At 40.6% G+C, this 23736-nt stretch overlaps 1 protein-coding gene across 1 annotated transcript in view; it reads right to left on the reverse strand.

Moving 5' to 3' along the window:
• The window catches only part of ADGRA2 (adhesion G protein-coupled receptor A2), a 76825-nt gene extending 59213 nt beyond the window's left edge, over positions 1–17612 (reverse strand). The window contains exon 1 of the mRNA XM_053462158.1: positions 17141–17612. Coding sequence (XP_053318133.1) covers positions 17141–17373 — 233 coding nt within the window. The 5' untranslated portion in view covers positions 17374–17612. The remainder of the gene's footprint in view (positions 1–17140) is intronic.
• Between the last annotated feature and the right edge of the window lie 6124 nt (positions 17613–23736).

Below are 23736 nucleotides of genomic sequence, written 5' to 3' on the forward strand. Positions count from 1 at the left end.
CCTACGGACCACATGGATAAGCCGACGGGTATTTGGAGTTGGCTTGTGATGCAAAGTCTGGATGATAGCGGAGTGGTATGAATTATGGATATAGACAGCCAAAGCTGAGAGGAAATTGAGTTTGGAAAGAGTTGTGCATGACGGTTTGCGATTACTCTCAGAAAAGCCTGGATAAAACATTCGCACACAAGAACCCTTCATCTTTCCAATGAAACGTGAAGTGAGCAAGGGTGACTGCTCCATCCCTCCGCCAGTACACACAAAGAAGACAAGCCACCCTTCTTACCAGCAAAATGAGTTGCAGGAGAACTCCGTCTCCTAAACAGACCAATGTTTATTCAAATCGGCCCTAATGGGAAGCCAGGAGGCCTGTGTGAAAGAGACCCTTTTAGCCCTGTCTCTCTGACTCTTTCCAGCCTGTTTCCTGTTAAGAAGCTTTTGTATTTATTTAGTTAGGATTTTTTTCCCCCCTACATCTCCCTCGAGGTTTTGGCTTACTGATACAACAGTGTAGATTTGTTAAAGGGTCCATATGTTTCATGACAGACCCCTCTTACCAAATGCACTGTGGCAATGTTTTTCATGTTACCGAAATACTGGGAGACTGTGGGACTTGCGGGGTTAAAATTTTTGGGTGGGGGGGAGATTTTGCTCCACAAAGAGAAGATTTCTTTGGTTGCTGCTCAGTGGTTGTGGTACAATTACTGTAAAAGTCTGTTCTGGAATACATTCAGGGCCCTACTACTTATAGAAGAGATATAAACATTCTGTAGGGATGTTATATATAAAAAAAATGTTTCTGGAGACAATTTTGATATGTGGTCTTCTCACCATAGCAACCACTGCACTGGTTTAACCAGCAGGAGCATTCTGTTGCTACGGTGATAAAACCACTTTTCAAACATTGTACCATAACCACTTCTTATACATAATCCTAGATATTTTTCAAACCTCCTAGCTGGTCCAGTTGTTTCTGGTTTGCCCCACCTTGGTACAAGTGACCCTTGTGTCTTTTGCCCCTTTTCTCTGGGGCTAAAACCCCCTCTGCCCATTATTATAGGAGAGGGGGTAACATACATCTCTGTGCCTTTCAAAGCTATCTACACAAAAGAAAATATAATTTTATTGTTCAATGGAATCAGCTCCGGAATAAATGATCCTGAGAATCTGTCCATCCGTCCTTTGATTGCCGTAAAACCCACAGTCAAATCCTGACAGTTCCCAGGTATTCCTGCCACCCGTCCCACACCATTTCCACACAGACGTTTATGGCAACGTAACACATAGCACTCCTTGATGCACATCCAGAACTCTATTAGTAACAGGACCAATAACCTCTATGCATTGACTCTCTTTCCTCGCTCTCCCCCGTCTTTTACATTGCAGCAGATGTGTTTGGCTGAACGCATTTCCTGCGCGGTAATGCACATGTAGGCATGCTCTCCACCAGGTTGTTCACGGGAGAAATGAACTGTGTGCGCATCCGTGGCAGGCGCTCTTATTGATTTCAATGGAAACTCTTTCCTGACGCTGATTGGCTGCTTCAAGCTACCAATCAGTCTCAAGCAATTTCGAACCACAGAGGAGGGCAACTGCAGCAGCTGGGCTTCAACTTCTCGGTCAGGGAAGTGTTTTTTTTTCTTCCCTACAGAGTACTTTAATGTGCTTTCTTCATTAATAAGGGGTTATAGGGACATTAAACTGTCCCTTTAATTTAGTTTATTTGCTTTGGTTAAGAAAGGTGAAAAATGATCAGTATAAGTGCTTTATAAAAAATGTAAAAAAGCCTCTGGACCTGTTTCAAACACGCATGTGGATCTGCTGTGGAATGCGAGTCAGATTCCGAGTCACTCCAGGAGAGCTGAGAGCTGCGGTGACCTTGTACTGAGTGCGCAGTCAGCATAGCAATGACCTTGAACATGGAGTACAAACTCAGCATTTACCTTACATAGAATATGCAGAGTCAGCAAGACAATACCCTCATATAGAATGCCGTGTCGCAGTACAGAGTGCTGAGTTATCACATAATAAAGTGAGGTTGAAGAGAGATATACGCTTATCACGTTGAACCTCTCACAAACATTCTATGCTATGGTTGGTCCATCAAAAAAATGAAAAAAAAAACAACTGACTCCTTTTTCCAGTGATGTAACAAAAAAAATTAAATCTCTGTACTGATACGGCAATCCAAACCCACGTTCAGTCCGTGGCAACTCAAATATTTAACCTTTATTGTACCTACACGGAGGGTGTCTGTGGGACTCACCATCACAACCTTTCACCTTTCACTTCATCTTTTTACTGTATGACGCTTCATGCCACGGGAGGCATTATCTCCTCTACCTGCTCCATACAGATCTTAAATGTATTTGTATACTACTATTGCATCAAAGTAGCCACAGGGTAAGAAACATGTAGCAAAAATGATTTGTGGCCCGCATAATGCCAAAGGGTTAATTGACCTTTAGCCAAATCATTAACCTACGGCATTAGTCATTTCTATTTGGTAACTAAAATAATTTGCACATCTGTCCTGATAACTTATAAACTTATAAAATAATATCATATAATAATGTGTAAAAAATGGTGTCTTTTGCACATAGTGTGTGAATAACTGCAACACATGACCAGTAAGGAGCTTCTATTAAAGGAGAGCTAAGAGAATATATTGCTCATATTGGGGCTTTTTTATTTTCATTTACGGATTAATAGAAAACTATTTTCTTAAAGGGACACTCCAGGCTGCATATGTCAGCTTTGTGGTCCCTAAATTACATTTTCGTAGTGTCCCTCTGGCAAATGAATGGGGGATTCTGTCCCAAAACTACGAGACAGAGCACATCTCCATACATATGATAAACTTATCTCCGGTCAGCTCAAGTTGTATGTAAGGGTCTGTTCAGACAGAGCAAAAAGAACTGTTGATTTCAGTGAGAGCTCAATCGTTTCACTGATTGGCTGCTTCAAACAGCCAATCAGTAGCAAGAATTGTTGGACCATGGAGGAGGAGGGACGATGCAGAGCTGCAGCTTTTACCTCGGGTCAATGCACTTTTCGTTTGTGGGGCTGTCAGGGACAGAAAACTCTCCCTTTAATACGTGCCTTAACCTTAAATAACTTTTGACGATATTTTTACAGAGCAACTGCATAGTTGCAAACACTTGTAAAACAATGCAGATGGAGTACAGGAAGCAGGTTTCAACTTCCGAACTTGGAAGTTTAATACACCGAGAGATCATGGGAAAATTGGTGGAGACAGATACAGGAAAACTCGAAATACTTGAATAACTGTGAATGGCACATAAAGAAATTACAATATCTTGAATAATGACATCCCTAATATCATTTTAGGTGATGTTTAGAGATTTAGACAATGCAGAGAGATGTTAGAAAATGACTTAGTCTTAAATATAAAAGCCTGTAGTCAGCGCCCACTGCTTGTTCAGTCACTAATTGTGGCGTATGACCTGTCCAGAAGAAGCAGCAGTGCCTATGAGTTTGAAGGAACAAAGAAGTGACCTTGTGTAGAGTCAGTAATGACCTACTACAGTGGTGGCCTATTGTGAATAAAGATTGTGGAGTGCACCGCATGAGTGCAGCCGTGATCCCCGCAGAGAGTGTGGGGAACCAGCCCTGCCTACGGTCCGGAGAAGCTACGTCCACAAACAGTGTGTGCACACTCAGCACAGCCATGATCAGCAACTGTGACCACACACGGAGTATAGACAGGACGAGCAGCAAAGCAAACACTACGGTGTCAGTAATGACCTTCACAAGTGAATACAAGGATTAGTAGTGACCTCATGCATCCACCAAACCACATCAGTCTTCACATATGTACTCAGGCTAATACTTATCGATAGATGCTTGCACCGGTTTTTATGGACAATCATTCCTAGAGAGATGTATTTTTGAAGATTTTTTTTCCCTCCACAATCAGCTTCTATCCGGCTTCTATAGCAGAACTCTTTGGTTTATATGACATTTTGAGGCCATACAGTGTTACTGACATATTCAATGATTTATTTTAAAGTGCTTTGATAGAGAAACATGTTGTGCCAGTGGTGGGGCAAACAAATTTTTGAACATTGTTAAACAACTTTAAAAAAAAAACTTCTTCTCAACTGTTGTTAGGCTGGCCAAATGTGCCCAGTGGTCACGTAACATCCGGTCCATCTAATGATAATCAGTTATATAGGATTAAATCAGATTTGGGCAACTGTGTTCCAGTCAAAGATAATATAATCCATCAAGAGAACGGTATGGACCCATGTGCTTCACATGCTTACCCTGGGTGTTAGATGCTCAATTCTCATTCCTTATAGTCTCAGTTTCACTATAACTTCCATCCCTTCATTCTTCCTTTGCTGCTTCTATTTTGCTTTTTCCGCTTCCTCCCCTGCCTTTGTTTCCCAAAGCCTGGGGTGAATCCCGTCCCCTGTGAGAAACGCTTTCCTTCCATACTCACACACACACTCACCCTGCCTACGCACTCCTTTGCACATAAAGCCATTCGAAGATGCACTCACATTTGGCATACATGCAAGTCTACACAAATTCATAAGGACCAGCTGTAATTAGGAGCACAAGGCAACAGTAACCCTCCATGCCAAATATATAAAGTTATTTTACCGACCAATCCCTCATTTTATGTTGGTGATAATCCCTCTATTCATTTGGATGCAACCAAAAGTGATCCGATATAAGGTAAAACGCATCATATGCATTACTATGAACACATTTATAACTAAATCCAACGTGTAAAACGTCATTTTTAGTACCGTTGAATGGCCAAATCCTTTGCAGAAATAATTCTTTAATCAAATAAAATTTTGTCCCACTCACTCGACATGAGAATAATTAAAATGCCATGTGACTCAAAAGCAGGCACCGATAGGTTGTTGCCATATAAACTGAAAAAAAAAACTTCTTAAAGGCTTCTGAGTTTTTTTTTTTTACACTTTCAGAGGAAATGATAAAAGAAAAGTGCAATATAGTAGAGAATGCAGTTAATATTTTGCCTGCATGGAACAGCGCCTCTGAAGCTATGGATACAGTTATAAACACACTGACAGCGCTATGGAAGGAAGCGATTACTGAAAAGAATAAACATATTTCAAGGTGGATCCTGTACACGGATGGACAGTCATATATGCTGACCCTCACATGACTGTCTATGTGTTCTCTTGTATATACCTTCCAGTGCTTCAGGCAGCTACATCCCTTCTTCAGGTCTTCACATCAGCCTCTTCCTGTAGACTTCCTCCCTCTTTAACCTCCTTCCCAACCAGCTCAGAGTAATATCCATCTGCTCAACACATTACCAGGGTCTGGACCAACCGTGGCCACTAGAGATCAGTAAGCTGAGGATAAAGGTCATTATGGCAGCTGATAAATTATCATTCTCTTCTGTTGAGGAGATGTCTGTATGTCATCCGTGAGATGAGGGATGGAAAAAATGAAGAAGAAAGTGAACGAGAAGAGGGAGAAAGAAACACGAAAGGGCAGTGGGTGAAGAAGAAATCAAAGGGTCCAGGGACAGGGAGAGTGAGACAAATTGAGGTGGAGTTGAAAGGGCATCCAGAGGAATGTATACGGTCACCTGTCCTTAAAGGGAATTCCATATTACTTTACAATGTGGGCTTATTTCAATTTAAAACATCTGTAGCCTTTCTTGACTCCACCACTTCTTCATAATTCAATAAAAAAACTACTAAAACCTACTTCATCCCTTTGATGAATATTATTTGTGGTTACACTGTAATAAAATAAAGCATAAAATATTAAATCATTAATGTCACTAATCCAACAAGGCTGTTTATTTCTCACTATAGAAACTTACGGACTTACTTGTTGGACCGTTCTTTACTCCAGTATTATGTGTGTTCACATATAAGCTATCGAGCGGGGTCTCTTTCATCTTAGATCTTGTTTTTTTGTTTTGTTTTAAATAATTTGTTGTGATGTGTCGTAAAAAGGTTAATGTTTAAGGTAAGGAATATTCTTCCCGCATGAGTATTCGCAAATATACTTTGTGACAATTGTCCTTTATCGTTAACTCTCTCTTGGTATTGCAGACACCAATAGAAGTAGTGCTGAAATTCTTAATTTCAATTAACTGATGGACGCGACTGCTCTATTTACTTAAATAAAATGACACGAGTTTCTGTGGGACGGGGAGGGGCATTTTCCACTTTTTTGTGATTTCTGCCATTTCTACTTTTTGGAGAGAATCCCATCCCAATTTTTTTCTCGGTCAGTGGTCTACTCCATACCCATCCCATAAATGGGAATGGCTAAGGCTTTCCATAGTAGCTGTCTATGACAATGGAAATCTTACTTATTGAATCTAAACAGTAGTGGTCTAGCTTAATTATCTAGTATTCTAAATGTTTTCAAAAAACGTGAATCGATGCACTTTCTGCACTTGCCCATGGGGAGTCTCATCAGATCCCGCTGGACCTCTTGCAGAACCAATCCTGTAGCTGACTGACAGCAAGTAGACTAAATGGGGGAACGGACCAGGAGATGTGTTTGGCCAAACACATCTTCTGCAAGCCACAGAGCTGCAGAATCTCTCCATGGGGACCACACAAACATGTAAAGGAACCACTCAGCTACAGTATCATATGTATTAAAGTGTCCATTTAAGTTTAGAGAAGAACTTAAAGTGCATGGCTATAGTGGCATGACATTAAAGGGCCCTTGAACACGTTTGATGACGTCTCTCCTTTTACCGGAGGCTTCCTTGCTGGGTGGAAAGCATTAATATCAGCCAAGCACAAGCTGCAAAGCTTTTAATCCTACTGAGTTTTCGTTAATATTATTTGGATTGAGAAAGACTCCCTCCTTTAGGGGCAGATACAAATGTCATTCTAAATTAATCTCCCTGTTTCAAACCCTATGTAAGGGTGATGCGAGTAACCCCAGGCGTTATTCTCTCTGTGTGTTGCCCCTCACACACCAAATAATCTTGACCTCCTCTGGGTTAAACAGCTCTCCTTACCATTACAGCGGCTGCAACTGGAGGTGAGGGACAGAAATATAAACTAATTCAGAATTTCATACAGAAGAGAAATATTTCTCAAAAAATAGAGCAAAAATTAATTTTGAAAATAACAGGAAAGGTTTTTTTTTTAGACTTAGAGATTCTATATGTTCCTCTAATAGCATTCTAAATTAGAAATCTTCAGAATACTTACCTTGTTAAGAACATTAACCCTTTCCTGCTGTATAGACCCTACAGCCCTGCCGTACCAACTGGAGCCTACTGGCGCTAAGTGGCATATTCTTTATACATTTTAGAAGAAACGTATCTAGAGCGGTGTTCCACCTTATGCCACCATACCCGAGCATTTTAAGTCCTTCCCTAAACTTGAAAGCAAAATGTACCACCTAAAAGTGCCGTTAATCCAAGAAGCCCTGCTTCTTTGACCAATTAAGTGCCTGCCTATTGACCTTTCGGTGAGCGATTGTTACCAGTGTATACAGCTTTCGCTGTGCGGCACCACAATTAGTTACATTATGACAAGAAGCAGCTCATGCAGCAAAAGACATTTTAGGAGCCGCCTGATTAAGGGAACTCCGTCCACTCTGACCAGCAGGAAGAGGCCTTGTTATAGGGGGACGTTTTTAGGCTAAACACCTCAGGACTCCCAATACTCAACAAGACTGAGACCAGCTGAGATATCAAGCCTGGTAAATGTGCGTTTGGATAATGTGTGTAAATGAGTTTGTGTGGAAGATGTACAAGGTCTTATACTAGCTTTGAATCTCGAACCCAGAAAATTGGCCTACTTATGCCTCACAAATAAATATGTTTTGTAAAAATCTCATTTTTATCAAAACGTTGAAAATTATTACCCGGGTGTTATATGGCAATAATAACCATAAGGCATATGGTAATAACCTAAAGTAAGGAAAGCCATTGCGGAAATGTAATTAAATGCAGGCAGACTGCCTGCTTGCCTAAACAACAGCAAGCAAAATATGTATCAACATGAGTGGTGGGTATAGACAAGAATGGGTGGGGCTACAATCAAGCCACGCCTCCTGGCCTCTAATATCTATATCTATATTTGGTGTCCAGAGTATTGGAGATGTATATTTAATAACAGACACAAAGGGCACGTTTTGTTTCTTTCTACAACTTTACATTTAAGTTTCCTTTACAGCCTCAAACATTTTTTTTTTATGAAAAATTCAGATTTGAGTTTTTTCTAAAACTAACCTCTGTTTTTTACTTCACCAAAATGCTTTAGTGCTTTTTTGAGGCTGTAGGAAGCTGGAGCTCCTGTTACAGCCTGGAATAGCAAACTCGGCCCAGGCACAGAGAAATGAAAATAAACAGCTCTCTTTTAGAGACATTTTCCGTTCTGTACCTTTCCGGGAGCGTCTAAGCGCCTGTTGTTTTTACGGAGATCATTTCACAGAGCCTGTGGATGTCTCCCCCATGCAGATTTTTAGTAGACCCATTCACTGCCACATGGACATGCAACTAGATGAAGACAAGACCAAAAAACAAATGGAAGCAATCTGAAGAGAGCCCAGAAACTGAAGATAATGGTACACAGTAATACGATGAGGGACCCCTAAAACTGCATCGCCCAGGGGTCCGTATGTTCTTAATCCACCCATGTGTATAACTGCAGGTACACGATCACTAGGAGATCAAAAATCGCCGACAAAATCATCCGGCCATATTTCTAGTAGAGCTACTGTGCAAAATTACGCTCAATCGCCATAGAAACCATTGCGCCAACCATAGTCCTATTCACAAGCACAGCTCCAGCATTACTTTATAAATGTTCCTGAAGAATTCTAGGCGAATATTAACATAACATCGCAAGCCCCAATGACATCCAGCGCGCCGCTATGTACTTTACATGCGCCGACAGCTATATTCACTAAGTAATGCATAATGTGAATGTTTAGGGATGACGTCTTAGGAAGAAAAAAGATACGAATACACAAACCTCAAATATGATGTCACTGGTAATTAAGGACCATCCCACTTCTATAAAGTGCAACCACCTTTTTATTCTTTTTATCTCTCAAAACTGACACAGAACTCCGCTGTGATGCTGTTCCCTGTATTTACTACTCTTTCTGATTCATATTTCTCGTAGCTGTCCGTTCAGTTCCAGCTGGTTGATTTCAGATCACTTGAACGCTGCCTTTGAATTGGACAAACCTGATCCCGAAAAGGATCAGGTCGCTCTGGATCACCATATCTGAGTCTGATATAGAATAAAGGTAACAGAGCGTTATAGTACAGATTGTTTAAGGGCTGTCTCCACCATCTCCACCATCTCCATTTGATTAGGGGATTGTCTCATTCTGTCACTGTGCCTTTCATCTTTGACATAATGTATGTCCATCTCAGGATCTCTGACATTCTTCGGCCTCCAGTGGGACAGCTGCAGGCTCCTCTTTTTTTTAACCCTCTTACCCCTAACCTTTGACCCGAAAACCATCAAATATCTGTTAGTAGTAATTAAGATGCAGGGCGCGCTCATCTCTGTTCTGTAAATCCTCTAGAAAAACAAAATTGGCTATGGATATCTCTTGGAAACATGAAGACCAACGTAGGACTAAAATCCGCCTGTTTATCATTTCAGGCTTAGAGAATTAGTGACTTTTGCTCACTGCCCCCCCGATATTTGAACTATACACTGTGCAGGGCCAGCTCAGCCCTTTTTTCTGGAGAAACCTGCCAGTGTTGGTCCTTCATAATGAATAGTGGGGGGAGGGAGTTGAAGCCACAGCTCTCCTGCAAACTCCCCTCTTAGTGGATAGACCCCTTTGTGGCTCATTTGCTAAGGTAGTAGTTGATAGGAGTGTGAAGGCTTCAGCTCGCTGACCTTACTACGAAGGTCTAACTCTCTGAAGAATGTTAAGCTTTGCAACTTCATTTGCTTAGTTATAAACTGATCTCACCAGGACCCTCGTTTTGGCCCAGTTTTAGTGATTAGATCCTTAGGATAATATTATTGCAAGAACTGGAAGAATTTTAGCAATGTGTAGAACCAAATCAACAATATTATAGGGAGGCAGTACAAAACAATGCTTGCTTGATCTTTCACTGCATTTTTAGCATATGAAAAAGAGACCTCTGAGGTCCAGAAAGATTATGTAACTTTACATCTTTTTCTACGTTGGCTCAATAAAAAGTATCACATCCTGGGCTAAAACGGGTATATCCGTTTTTACCATTCCGTTATTATTTTTTAATTTTTTTTAAGTTTAAAAATCACTTAAAATCCATTAGCTTAAAATTCCTGTTTTGTACACCAGACGTTACCTCAATGTGATTGGTGCACACAAACATCTAAAGCCCAATTCAGACAATTCTTCCAGTGGCAGAATGGCTGCAAAGGATTGCAGTTTGGCACACAGAAAGTTAAACACTGGAGCCCATCAGCAAAGCCATTTTTGACATTGGGATTACAAATGCGACTTTGTACATGTCTTCAGTATGGGGGGAACGCTGATCCAAAGTTTATACTTCTATAATGAGCCGCTCTTCCCCCATGGTATAGAATTTCACTCGCTCACACAAGGCACATTGGAGAACTCTGTTCTCCAACATCTGGAAACACTTTGAGTATTTGTGAGCCTGGACGTGTCACACAAACCCTTACTGCACCTATCCGCAGATCTCTGCATTCAGAGAAACAACACGATGTGGACTTGGCTATCATCTCTTACAAAAGGCTGTTCTGATATTAAACAGGGAAATCATATAGTTTTATTAAGATACCCTGTTATCCATCTGTACGCTGACATTCACGCTACCGCTAGGTTTTTCTGTTTAGGGTCACAAAACGTATAGGTCCTGTGATTTACCAGATTTCACTAATATAATTGGGGGATGGGAGGAATGTAGAGGCAGTTCATGCTAAAGAACCAATGATTACCTTGGATTGTGGTTTTGTTAGAAAACTGGAATAGTGAAGTCCAGATTTCACATATAATGTTTTGCATCTTTTGTAAAGTGAGTGTCTATGTTCCGTTAGGAAGCAAAATGTTAGCCCATCCATTTACTTACATGATGCAACTAAGCGGGGAGATAGCGATATACAACACACAGACTTGGACAACATTGCTTGTAGGAAAACTCCCCTAGTCATCCACATTCTTATGACCTGAGAGGATGAGATTTGTCTTTTCGCAACTTTAATTTTTATAGTATTTTCCAAACATAAATAGAATTCTATTAAACAAGAAAGAAGTAACACTTTGTAACATAAACATGATTGAAGTTCCCTGTGTTAACTGTACAAACTAGGGTGAAGCCCACCAGGGATGAGATATTGGTGGTTCCCATTTACGTACACAGTACAATTTATTCATTCTTTATGTTAAAATATTCTCATTGAGGTTACAGGTGGATGTGATGAAGAATCGGGCAATATATTTTGGGTGGCTGCTGTCACATCTACAGTATGAGACCTGCTCGCGGCAGCCATGCTGCATACTCGACATTGGGACGTGAGCGGACCAGAAGATGCTCCCAAAACGAGCAGTAAGGGGCGCAGTGGGGGGCAGTACAGGCTCAGCACCATAGTTTAAATGACCCGAGCCCCGGCTTCCAGACACCCTAGTTTGATCCCCGGTTTGCTCTGGAGGTTTTGGCATTTTGTTCTTGTTATCCTGTGCTGTGTAGGACTCATGGCCCGTTTGACTTCTCTTTGCCTTAGTGTTTTGTATCCTGCTTCTATACTGAATCTGGCATTTCCTGGCATCGTCTGACTACTCGCTCTGTGTACCGACACTGGCATTGTCTACCGGCTCTGTGTAACGACACTGACACCGCCTGACTACCAAACCTGTGTACTGAAACTGGCATACTAGCTCTGTCTACCTACCCGAGGCATCTCCAGTCTGTGGAGAGAGATTATATCTGGCCTCCTCTGCGGTTGCCTTGCCACTCAACCACATAGTCCCTAGCGTTGTAGCCGTTACCAGAGGTTCCACACTCTGGGATCATCCAAGTTGTTGGCCAATCTGATCTCACGGCTGAACCCTGGGGTGAATTTGGCCAGGGTAAACAACTCCTGCTGGCGTGAACTCGTTGGGTTCAGGTGATATTGCGACAGCTATTCTAAATATCCATGGTTGTGGCTACTGCCAAATGGTAAAGTGCACAGTAATTAACCTGGTGCCTCGTTGCCCAGACAGGAGGTCTGCCCGGAACGTGAAACATACCCTGTTTTGGGTTACAACTGGGACAAACTCCTCCGGGACCTACAGTCAACGCAGGAACCAAAGAACAACAAATTTCCTGACAGCGTGAAAAATGAGCTCATCAGTTAAGTAAACGGCATTGAAACGGAAATTACAACAGAAAACTTTGCAGGGTTTAACTAACTTTACCATATGCGTACACTCTGCTCTAATTATTTTTCAATGTGCACAACTGCATTCTTATCATAATTGCATTAGCAACAGTCTCAGCATGAAAGTAGCAAAGGGAGCCATATCTAATTGCTTATCTTGGGAGATATTTAACAAAGGGAACACCTTACAAGCAATTAGAAGATACATAAAAAAAAAAACATTTTACATTCCCAAAGAAAATTCTGCTACGCAACCGAGCAGCCTGCTGGCACCCGCAGAGTTAATCAGCTTGAGCCCGAGTATTGTTGCGATGTGCGATAACAGTCCTTCGGGGGTATTATTGCTGGCACTGGTTCTATACGGAATAGGCTGCGAAACATGGGAAGAACACAGAATCTCACTGTAAATAACAATGTACACCCAGAAAGCGTATAAACTAAAATACCTCGTTCTTTATCATAATATTTGTATTTCAATAGCCATTCACATCCTTGGGAAGACAGAATTTCATAATCATTGAAATGCATTTGACACCCCCCCCCTATGTAAACATACACCATTGTATTGTAAATCTGCCCCTATATTGTTCAATAATACATACATATCCATCTATGCACACACATACATACAGTATATACACACACATCATATATATTCACATGGACTATTTATCACTAACTATTATTATTATTTATAGTATTTTAACTAATGAAATATAATGATATTACACATGAAAGTAGTAGTTACGATGAGCCATTTTAAATCTGATTTCGATTTTTATCATCATGTCACAGACTCTATTTTGCCTTCCTATTATTGCCCCCTTGTACAGGTGGGGTATGGGGATATATATATATATATATATATATATATATATATATATAGTATATTGAATGGACATTGTATTTAAATCCCTTCATAAAAAAAACATGACTTTGAAATTACTTTCTTAATGTTTTCTTATAAAAAAAAAAAACCCACTTACTTCCATCACCTTAATCTCTCAATTATTTAATGCTTTGAAGCCAAAATTTCGGCAGAAATTTCTCAACATATTAAAATAGTGAGATTTAATCTTCTAAAAGGTGAACGTGACCTTAAGCCACACTTAATAGAAACTGGTTTTAGAATTACAAAAGTTAAAGTGGTGTCTGGCAGTGTGGGAATAACCAGTGTTATCGTTTGATTTCTAAATAGGCATCAGAAGGGCATAGAAAGCAATTGATTAAACTCCATAACCATTATATAGCACGCCATATCAGCATCCAAATAATGGTCCTGAAACTGGAAAAGTGTCAAGGTTGGATTCTGGAACCCAAGTATATTATGTACTAGCGTGAAAATTGTTCTTTCACAGCAATGAGTGACTTTTGGGAAATAGGCCTGAAACTTCTAAAGTACGAGCTGCTTTATTGAATTTCTAAGTACATAGTATAAATAACTGGTTTCTTCAAAAGCCCAAGTTATTTCTAAAGTTTACTGGCCTATTCAGCCAGGGCAGGACTGGGGTTTATGAGACGGCCCTGGCTCTTTATTATTATTATTATTATTATCTTTTATTTATATAGCCCCAACAATTTATGAAGAGCTTCTTACAATACATATATTTAAGGGCTATCTAGACAGTAGCAGCACCTTATCTGCCACTGGAGTATGGATTGATTTCAGTCAGCGGCCCACTGGACATTATGTATATAACAACATTATAGCGACCTATGGGATCCCTTGCTTACAATTTCTATTGTTTAATCACATACCTGCCAGCTTTCTGGCCCCGGCTACTGGCTCCAGGTAGGAGGTCCCACCGACGCCTATGGGCATTCCCGCTGAAGTCGTTGGGTGTCCCCGCTGATATTATGGGACACACACTTATGTTAATAATTATTATTTATTGCTTTATATAGCACCATCAAATTCCGTAGCGCTGTACAATTGGGAGGTGGGCAGGGAGTTAGGCATGCCACAATGCCGCCCCCCGGGACCCTGAGTTTCCCCATAGTGACCCAGAGACCCAGAGAAGCGGCGCTTCACCATTTCCCAGGTATGGTTTCTTTTTTTTTTTTTTTATTTAGGGCCAACATAACCAACAAAATACATATTCTAACAAAATGTAATGGTGCCCTTTTAACCCACCATGACACAGAAAAATCTTAATGCCTTGCTGAGGAACTCTTACCCACTCTCAATAAAGAAAGCCACAACAAATATTTATTAGTTTTGGGAACCATGCTTCAGTTGCATTTTCAGTCCTTTTACAGAATCCCCCAAAGAGGACTCCACAAAAATGTAAAAATGCAGCTGCCATATGCATTAAAGGGCATAAGATGGTTGGAGTGTCCTTTACCAACTTGACAACTGGTCTGCCAGAACTGCATGCGACTGATGGCTGATCTGTAAGTTTTGAAATACAGATTCTTTTTTTCTATGGTAGAGGTTGTTGTGACCTTTGAGTAATTAAACTTAATTAACATCTGTTATCAACTTCAGTATATCTTCCCATCTTCCATGTCTCATGGATGTCCATGTGGACAAGGCCAGATCAGTGACAGAGTATTTCCAGCTGCTTTCTGCTCCATTCTCCCCTTAAACAACCAATGAATAGCCAAGATATGGACACTACCTCCGTCCAAATCGACCAATTATGTCTATTGCTAGCCAACAGCCATTGACCGAACAGATCCATCTACCCTTTTCTCTTAATTAAAGTGGATAAAGTTTTGAAAGCAGCTCCCAAATAACTAGACTAGATTAAAAGGCTGAAATACCACTGATAGCTCCTAGGGTAAAGGAAGAATGGTTTGAGTTGAGGTGCTCCTCAATTACTGAATGATGTGGTATATGATATACTGGGTAGAGCATCAGAAAAATAATTACAGAAATAAAGAAAACAATAATGAGAATCTGTAATAGAATCATGTTGCCAATAAAAGTACTGGTAAACCTTTTTTTAATCATCGGCAATTAGATGGTTTATATAAGGCGACATGTAAACAGTGAATGCGGAACACCTGTACTTAAATATACAGCCCATACCATTACTACGCATTATATCATGGTTACTCTATACATTGACCTGGCGTGACTTGCTCCTTGCAGTTCCCATGAGCAGATTTTCGGCTAAATATTTGATTGAGATAATACTGCAGTCAAGCAGAGCTAATGAGCGTTCTGGTATATGAGACTTTTGGGAAAAAAATGGTGTCCTTAAAATGTCCTGCATCTTATATTCCATATTCCCCTAAACACCAGGTGAATTTACTTTCTACAAAAGCGTACTGTGTCTTATCTTCTGAAAAATATGGGATTCTGGACTGTTTTTATACGCCTTTTTTATCCAAATAATGGTTCAAGCCATTTGTCGTGGAATAGTAGTCACTTCAATGTCCTGTAAACCCCATCTTAGCCAAGAACCATGAAAGTTGTGGATTGAAAGATACCCATTGACTTTTAGTATTGTAAATTGTCGACAACTAGATTGCTGGTTGCATCAAAAATGTTTCCTTACTGAGGACACACAATACCACGGATCACTCATGTCTGCGGTTGATGTTACCCGCCTTTGAGTAAACATACTTGATCCATCACTCCATTGGTGATGGTTGGAAAGCATCTGCCATCTGCTGTCCCACAGATGTATGTCCAAGGACTCTGCACTGAGCGAGTATTTGCAGCTGTTGGTTCATCTCCTCCACCTTACTATGAAACCTATATAAACACCACTAAACCAGGTTACTGGCATGACAACAAACATAAGGATGTCTGAACCAATATACAACCACTACATCCTTGCAGGTGTTTCAGTATTTTTTTAATGTTTGGTAAGACCTCATACATTAATAAGTGATGTCACCACTTGACATTTTTATGTATGTAGCCTGCTGCAATGTTTTTCAAACTTTTTCCAAGCAGAATATTCCCACCAGCCAAGTAGCTTTATAACCATAGTGTCATCCCTTCATCTAGCAAATATTGAAATTTCAGTTACTTAAGAACCCATGAGTTACACCTATCGCAGAACCAGAAACTTTGGCCCGGTGCACTGAGTTTAATCAAACCAGCATTTCTTCCAACATAGTTACCCAGGTGAAGACACTATGAAGATCCACCAACAACATTCTGCACATCAACAGCACCGCCAAGTCATAATGATGGAAACCTTAAAGGAACACATCAGACTGCATCTGGCTCTCCAACACATTAAATTGCCATGTATGTCATGCCTGTCAATAAACTATCCCCTAAATATACAGATACCAATATATGTTTCAAATGATTATAGATATATACTGATACAGTATTAGCACACATATTAGGATCTTAAAACACTGTGGTAGAAAATTAATTCTTGACAATAACATGTTGATCACACACAGATAAAATAAACATGATATACAGTTTGTGTACATTGTGTGTGTATATATATATATATATATATATATATATATATATATATATATATATATATATATATATATATATATATATATATATATATATATATCATAAAGGAAAATGCACCATATATAGTTATATCCAAACATTGCTATGTCTGCATGGAAATAAGCAGTGATATATGGAATGTATACATGTCGGTATTACTTGTGTAGATGTATATTGCCCATGTGTGTGCTTTATGTATAGGTGTCAGTGGCAGGCTATACGTTCTTGTTTTATTGATATCATGGATATTATCAGCAGCTGGCACTGATCACTATTAACCATTCCTAAAATTAACTGCTTGAGAACTGTCACTGCACTGGACCAACAACCCCCCCCCCCCCCCCGGGCGCTCACTTACAGGGTCACAGTCCTGTTGGGCAGCAGGGCAGGGTCCGGTACCTCCAGCAGATCCTCGTTAGTGCAAACCACCTTCTTCCTCGGGGCGCCGGCGGATCCGACCCCGAGTTTGGGGCGCTCCGCTACACACTTGCAGCTGTGAATGAGAACGGGGCAGCTCAGCGTGCAGGGTACCAAGCAGAGGAAGAGGAGCGCAGCCCGGAGGTAACAGCGGGATGCCATCAAGCCGGGCATCCTGACCAACACGGTGTCCTTATCAGCCCATCCTACAGCTGTGGGTGCAGTACCGGTGCCTGTCCCTTTAAACCCGCTGGCTGGCAGTGCTGGGAGTCCAGGTATCGGGGAGTCCAGGTATCGGGGAGTCCTGATGACAGCTCTGCTCCGTTAATGTGAAGTCAGCGCACACTGCATGCCGGGCTTTGCATTGAGGATCGGTCTGCGCGGATATGCGCTCCGTGTTATATGATGGGATATAGCGGATCGTATCCCTGCCTCGTAATGCTGTCTGCAGCTCTGTGCGCTCCCGTTACTGGAGCCCATACACCGCCTCCCCGCGCACACACGCTGCCCCGGGTCCTAGTGCCGCCACATGTCTATACCTATATATATTCTAGATAGCGCTATTATTGTATGAATAACCACTTTATAAGCGCTTTTCTGCTTTTCTCTTGCTGTTTCATCCAAATCTTATTGTAATTTCTAGGGCTGTAGAACACTGTGATAAACTCCTAACCAAAACATTCCGAGCCCCTAGCAAGGACAGAGGTAAAAGAAAATGTGATTCACCAGACCCAGGCACCTTCTTCCATTGCTCAGTGGCCCAGTTCTTGTGCTCACGTGCCCATTGTAGGCACTTTCAGCAGTGCACAGGGCACCCTGACTGGTCTGTGGCTAGGCAGCCCCATACCCAACAAACCGCAATGCACTGTGTGTTCTGACACCTTTCTATCAGAACCAGCATTAACTTTTTCAGCAATTTGAGCTACAATACCTAGTCTGTGGGATTTGACCACACGGGCCAGCCTTGGCCCCCACCTGCATCAATACTTGTCCGCCCATGACCCGGTTGCCAGTTCATCACGTTTGATAGGTACTGACCACTGCAGACCCGGAACACCCCACAAGAGCTGCAGTTATGGTGATGCTCTGAGTCGTTTAGCCATCACAGCTTTCCCCTTGTCAAGGTCGCTCAGATACTTACCCTTGCCCTTTTTTCCTACTTCTAACGCATCAACTTTGTGGATGAAATGTTCACTTGCTGCCTTATATATCCCACCCGCTGACAGGTGCCATGATAACAAGATTATCAGTTATTCACTTTACCTGTCAGTAGTCATAATGTTATGGCTGATCGCTGTGTATAGTTTAATTATATAAATTTTTGGTTCAAGTAAAAAAAATAAAATAAATAATAGGCTAGTCAGGAACAACCCCCATATATAGATATCTAATCGATCTATTAGTATGTGAAAAAGGAAAAAAAAAAGCAACAATTTATATACAAATCTGATCATTATTAGATCATAGTGTCCATACGCATGTATCTGTTCGTTATTTCATCTTCTCCTTTAAAGATAATGTTTGTACAGAAAATAAAAAAAAATCATCAATCCACTGTAGTATTTAAATAACTGTTTTCATTAATTTGTAGTATCTTCACAATTAATGATGTTCAGGGTAATAAATAACTGAATAGTCCATCTAATCTACAATAATTTATTCAGAAGTCTCACCATCTTGGTACAATGCCAACAGTGAATGATACTTAAAGTCATGGCAGTCCAGTAAAGACGTCCAGTCAATATACACAAACGCAGTTGTACTGAGTAAGTAGAATTTACTTACATTCCAGTGATTAAAATGGGCAAATCCAGATGAAAGCATTATTCATATACAAACACCTGCAGTTTATTTATTAGATGATCCTGGGCTAGTTACATGGAATAGGGGCTATTGATAAGTCTATGAAACTGCATAGGACTTATGGGGAAGTAGATGAACAACTTAGTGGTCTCGAAATAAATCAGTGTAACATGCAAACCAAGGGGATCCTTTGCAATTTAATTTGTAGCAGGAATACTCAATGTGTTCATTATCACTGGCTTATTTTTGTGCAGAATTGGCATTTGCTTTTTTTTGCTCGATAATATACCAAACCTGATTCACACATGCACATACACATTGTGTGTGTGTATATATATATATATTATATACACACATATATATTATATTATATACACACACATATATATACACACACACATATCGGTGCCTTAAACGTTTTTGTTCCCTATATTGACGATATTCCGTTATTTTTTTTTATCACATCCCCTCTGTAATGCATTTATCATGTTTTTTTTAATTAATTATAGGAAATTGGTGCTTTGTTAATATTATACGTCTCACCTATGTTTCTGAAGCTCATCATGGTGCTAAACAACCCATGTGATAAAGCAGTGGGTGATAAAGCAGTTCTGTATATATGTACTTGGGGGTTCATGGCATTTAAACAATGCTAAATTTGGCTTTGCAGATCTGTTGAGACTACATCTTGCTGCCAGCTTATTATGGCAAGTACTGCAGTTGGATTTATCTCTTTGTAATCAAAGTTTCTTAACTCCGAAGTGTCAACTTCTCGAGCAAATCAGTAAATTATTGCCATTATGTAGCTATCCATACACTGAAGGGGCTCAATACATGTCATAAGTATTGACCTATAAACACTGGTCTGTTTCCTTCATGGTCCCTTGACTGGATAAAAGCCAAGAAAAATATGACAGCGTATTTTTTATATGTATGTTATGCTTTTTATGTTCCATCCTTTGCCTGTCTGGTGCAATAAGGAGCGTAGTGGACTGGAGTTCCAGTACTTAATCCCTAAAGCTCCAGAAACTGAGCATTCAAAATAAAAAAATAAAGTTTTATCAGATCAATTTCTAAACGAAGCATGACTGTACCCCAGTACACATAGCAAAGGTCCATGAAGACATGTTGGATGAATCCAACAGAAACACTTCACAATCTTGTGGGAAGCCTTGCCAGAAGAGTGGAAGCTGTTATCGCTACAAAGGGGGGGACCAACTACATATGAATGTCTATGTATTTAGAATGCAATGTCATAAAAGTCCCTTTTGGGGTGATGGTCAGGTGTCCCAATACTTTTGTCCATATAGTGTACATTAACATTGGTTAAGAACCAAACAAGCATTTCATATGCCTTAACATTTTAGGAGTACAAATCAGGGTTTGTGGGAAGAGCCAGAGCTATACTGTTACTGCACAGACCTATATCGATTTTAGAGCTCCTTGGGGCAGATCAGATACCAAGCACTGCTGACTGACTGCTCTCTACCCCTATGTAACAACACAGACATTACATGTTTTAATACTAAGCATCTATAAATCCCTCCGCGTGACTTTTCAGACCATTAAATCATTTCTGATCAAACTAAAGTCCTACACCTGCAGCAGAATACACGATGATCTCATAAAATGAACTGCAGTTTATTAAGATTTATAGCACAGAAAGAAGTAAACTGCTTGATAGCACTGCTGCAATACTAAGTTCCTGCAACACAAAGTGTTTAACAATAAATATACATGCACATGAATCCACTACGATATATTTACCATTGACTTGTCATGGTAACAAATACTTAAGCAAAACACGACTCAATGGATCACATTTAGTTGTATAAATAGCTTCTCTGTTTATCTCTGCTCCGTAGTTCTGGTTCTGCGCTGTTTGATGAATCCCAGGAACTTTGCAATTTTATCTTTTGTGTTCTCTCTGTCCAGGACTAGGTTATTTCATGGCATGCATCCTCAACTAACCCTGAAATCCAATTGTAAGGCTTTTTTTTTTTTTATTATCCAATGATGTAACAACAACAACGGTTGCAAGGGTCGCAACTGTGGCTGGGCCCACCACTCTGCAAACCCGGCAACCATTTCTTAGCCCCTTTAAACTGTTTTCCATGCACACCAAAGGCCCGTAGCTTACCTCTCACTAACAAGGGCCAGAGAGAAAGCAGGTGTGGTAAGGGGAGGTGTTCGAGAGGGCAGAGGTATGCAAGTCAGAATGAGAATGTATATATAAGTGTATGTGTGTTAACATGTACATGTATGTGAGCATCAATGTGTATACGTGCTTGTGTGTTAGCATGGATGTGTAAGCATCGAAGTGTTATGCCCCAAACAGCCTGCCTATGCCATCTTCCATCTTTGCATTGACCTTCCTACTAGCAAAGATGCACAGGCAAGCTGTTTGGGGGCACTGACAAACTGGGGCAAAGATGGCATAGAGATGCGGTTTTGGGGCCCTGTGGTTTCTAGTCACGCCCCTGCTCGTTATATATATATATATATATATATATATATATATATATATATATACACACACACACCCTGTAGGGTGTATTTGCGATTGCTATATTGTCTTTATTACTAACACACAACAATCAGCCCTCCTGTGCATGGAGATGGGCACACATCAGCGTGTACATACAGGTTTAATTTTGATTATTAAAGTGTATGCCTAATTAAATCAAATTACCGGTACTAATTGGAAATGTAAGAGATTCAATAAATGTCTTCCAACAATTGGGTAAACAAAGTAACTTGTGTGTGTGTGTGTAATAAAATAATATCAAGTAAAAGGGGAAGAAGGGGTAACTGTGACATGTGACAAGTGACAAGTGGAGACATTTCTTTAGCTTTGTGATGGGACAAACCCTGTAGCGTGAAGGCCATAAGTGTCACAGTTAGTGATCTTAAGCCCAGTCCTCTAGGGCAATAAGACTCAGGAACACTGACTTGTAGCAGACAGTGATTTATTTCCAACTGATCAAATGAAATACCCCAAAGCACAAACGTAAAAGAAACAAACCTAGCTCCCAATTGTAGCCTCTCTTGCTATTCTAAGATGGCCCAGACTGACCAGCCTAATCACCCACTAACTAGACCTCCCAGTCAGACCCAGCTAAGCTGATGCTCTGGAAAACCTCCCCCAGACAGCACACAAAGGTCCAGGCAGGTATTGCCTCACTTGGCTCAGGGATTGTCTTCTTCAGGGCCTCTCCTTGCCCTGGGAGCACAGAGAACTTCCTCTTCCCCCCAACAGTCTCTCTGATCATCAGGCTCCAGGGGTTTTTAACTCCCAGCACCTGTGCTTGATCCAGGCCACATAGGAATCCAGGACTGGATCCTGCAGACCTCCAACCTCTTGGCATGGATTTTCCACTGAAAGGGGAGATGGAGCACCCTTCTCTCCAATTGCTCCACCCCAGGGGCCCATATGTATGATTTGCATAGCACCTGCACCCAAATGCCAAACAAATCATCTCCCTTGGGTTTATAGTATCACATAGACCAAACAGATAATTGCAAAATAATTAGCATTTGTCAGTTTCACAAGTTGTTAATAAACATGGTCCTTCATATATACATAGGAAACAAAAAAAAAATCCTAGCTGGGTCAGACCCTAGAATGCATAAGACCTATTATTGCGCATGATATCTATCTATGTATTTATTGTACTCAAGAAAAGGTCCTACCCATATCCGCAGCTGAAGGCTCAGCGTCTGTTAGAAAGTCAAAAAATAACAAATTAAGAATTGTCATCTTCAAGCATTAGTATTGCTCTAAATACTGGTATATTAACTGTCCTTAAACCACATCAGCCAAATCATAAATATCAATCTAAAATAAATACAAAAAAAAATTCCTAAAAATAGTTTAGGGTAAGGGAATTCGTTTGCAGCTCCCAGGTACCCTGCTGTACTGGGATTTTTCTTTTTATGTAGGATAGGCTGAGATTATTTACTATAAGCAAAGTCCTGACCATTAAATGACATCCCAATTAATTGTAATTTGAGAATGGTTCAGTATAACAGAGGTCCAATGTGTGTAAGCGTACAGCATAAGGCTCTGGGCTAAGGGAATGAAACACCCCCTTTGTTTATTTAAAGCTTATTAAAATAAACAGCAAAAAAAGACCACACATGGATCCAGGCAAAAACACCAACTGGGACATCATGTAGGAAAGTGAGAGGGTTAAAGTCTAGAATAATAAACCTGGGGCATTGTGAAATAGACTGACGAGATACAGTAAGACTCTTGTAGACTGGTCGTCTTCTAGCGCGATGGGACAAGCGTGCTTGGTGGAGTATGCGGCCGTGTGTTCTGTTCTAAGAAATATTTTGAAGACCCTGCAGCATCGGTACTCAAACTTGATACCTTTTATTGGGCCAACATTGAAAACTTTGTAAAGTTGCATATGCTTAAAGGACCTTGGCCGTCTCATTTTTAGGTGCAGCTACATATACTGGGCTAGGGAGGAAGATCTTGTTTAGCTTAGTTGGGGAAGATAGATCTGCCTGCTGCATCACTGCTCAAAGGGCCACTGAACTCAGAAAGCTCTGAACTCCCCAGCCAGCCTACTGACACTATCCTGTCTATGCTACTGCACTTGTCCTTCGGAGGCAGAACATCATATTATGATGCATAGTAAAGGGGTGGTATCTACGAGGGGTTGGTGACCATGGGGTAGCCCAATGAAAATACATCTTTGAACAGTCTGTAAAGTAGTGTAGAGG

This window comes from Spea bombifrons, chromosome 4, assembly GCF_027358695.1.
Source record: "Spea bombifrons isolate aSpeBom1 chromosome 4, aSpeBom1.2.pri, whole genome shotgun sequence".
Classification (NCBI taxonomy): domain Eukaryota; kingdom Metazoa; phylum Chordata; class Amphibia; order Anura; family Pelobatidae; genus Spea; species Spea bombifrons.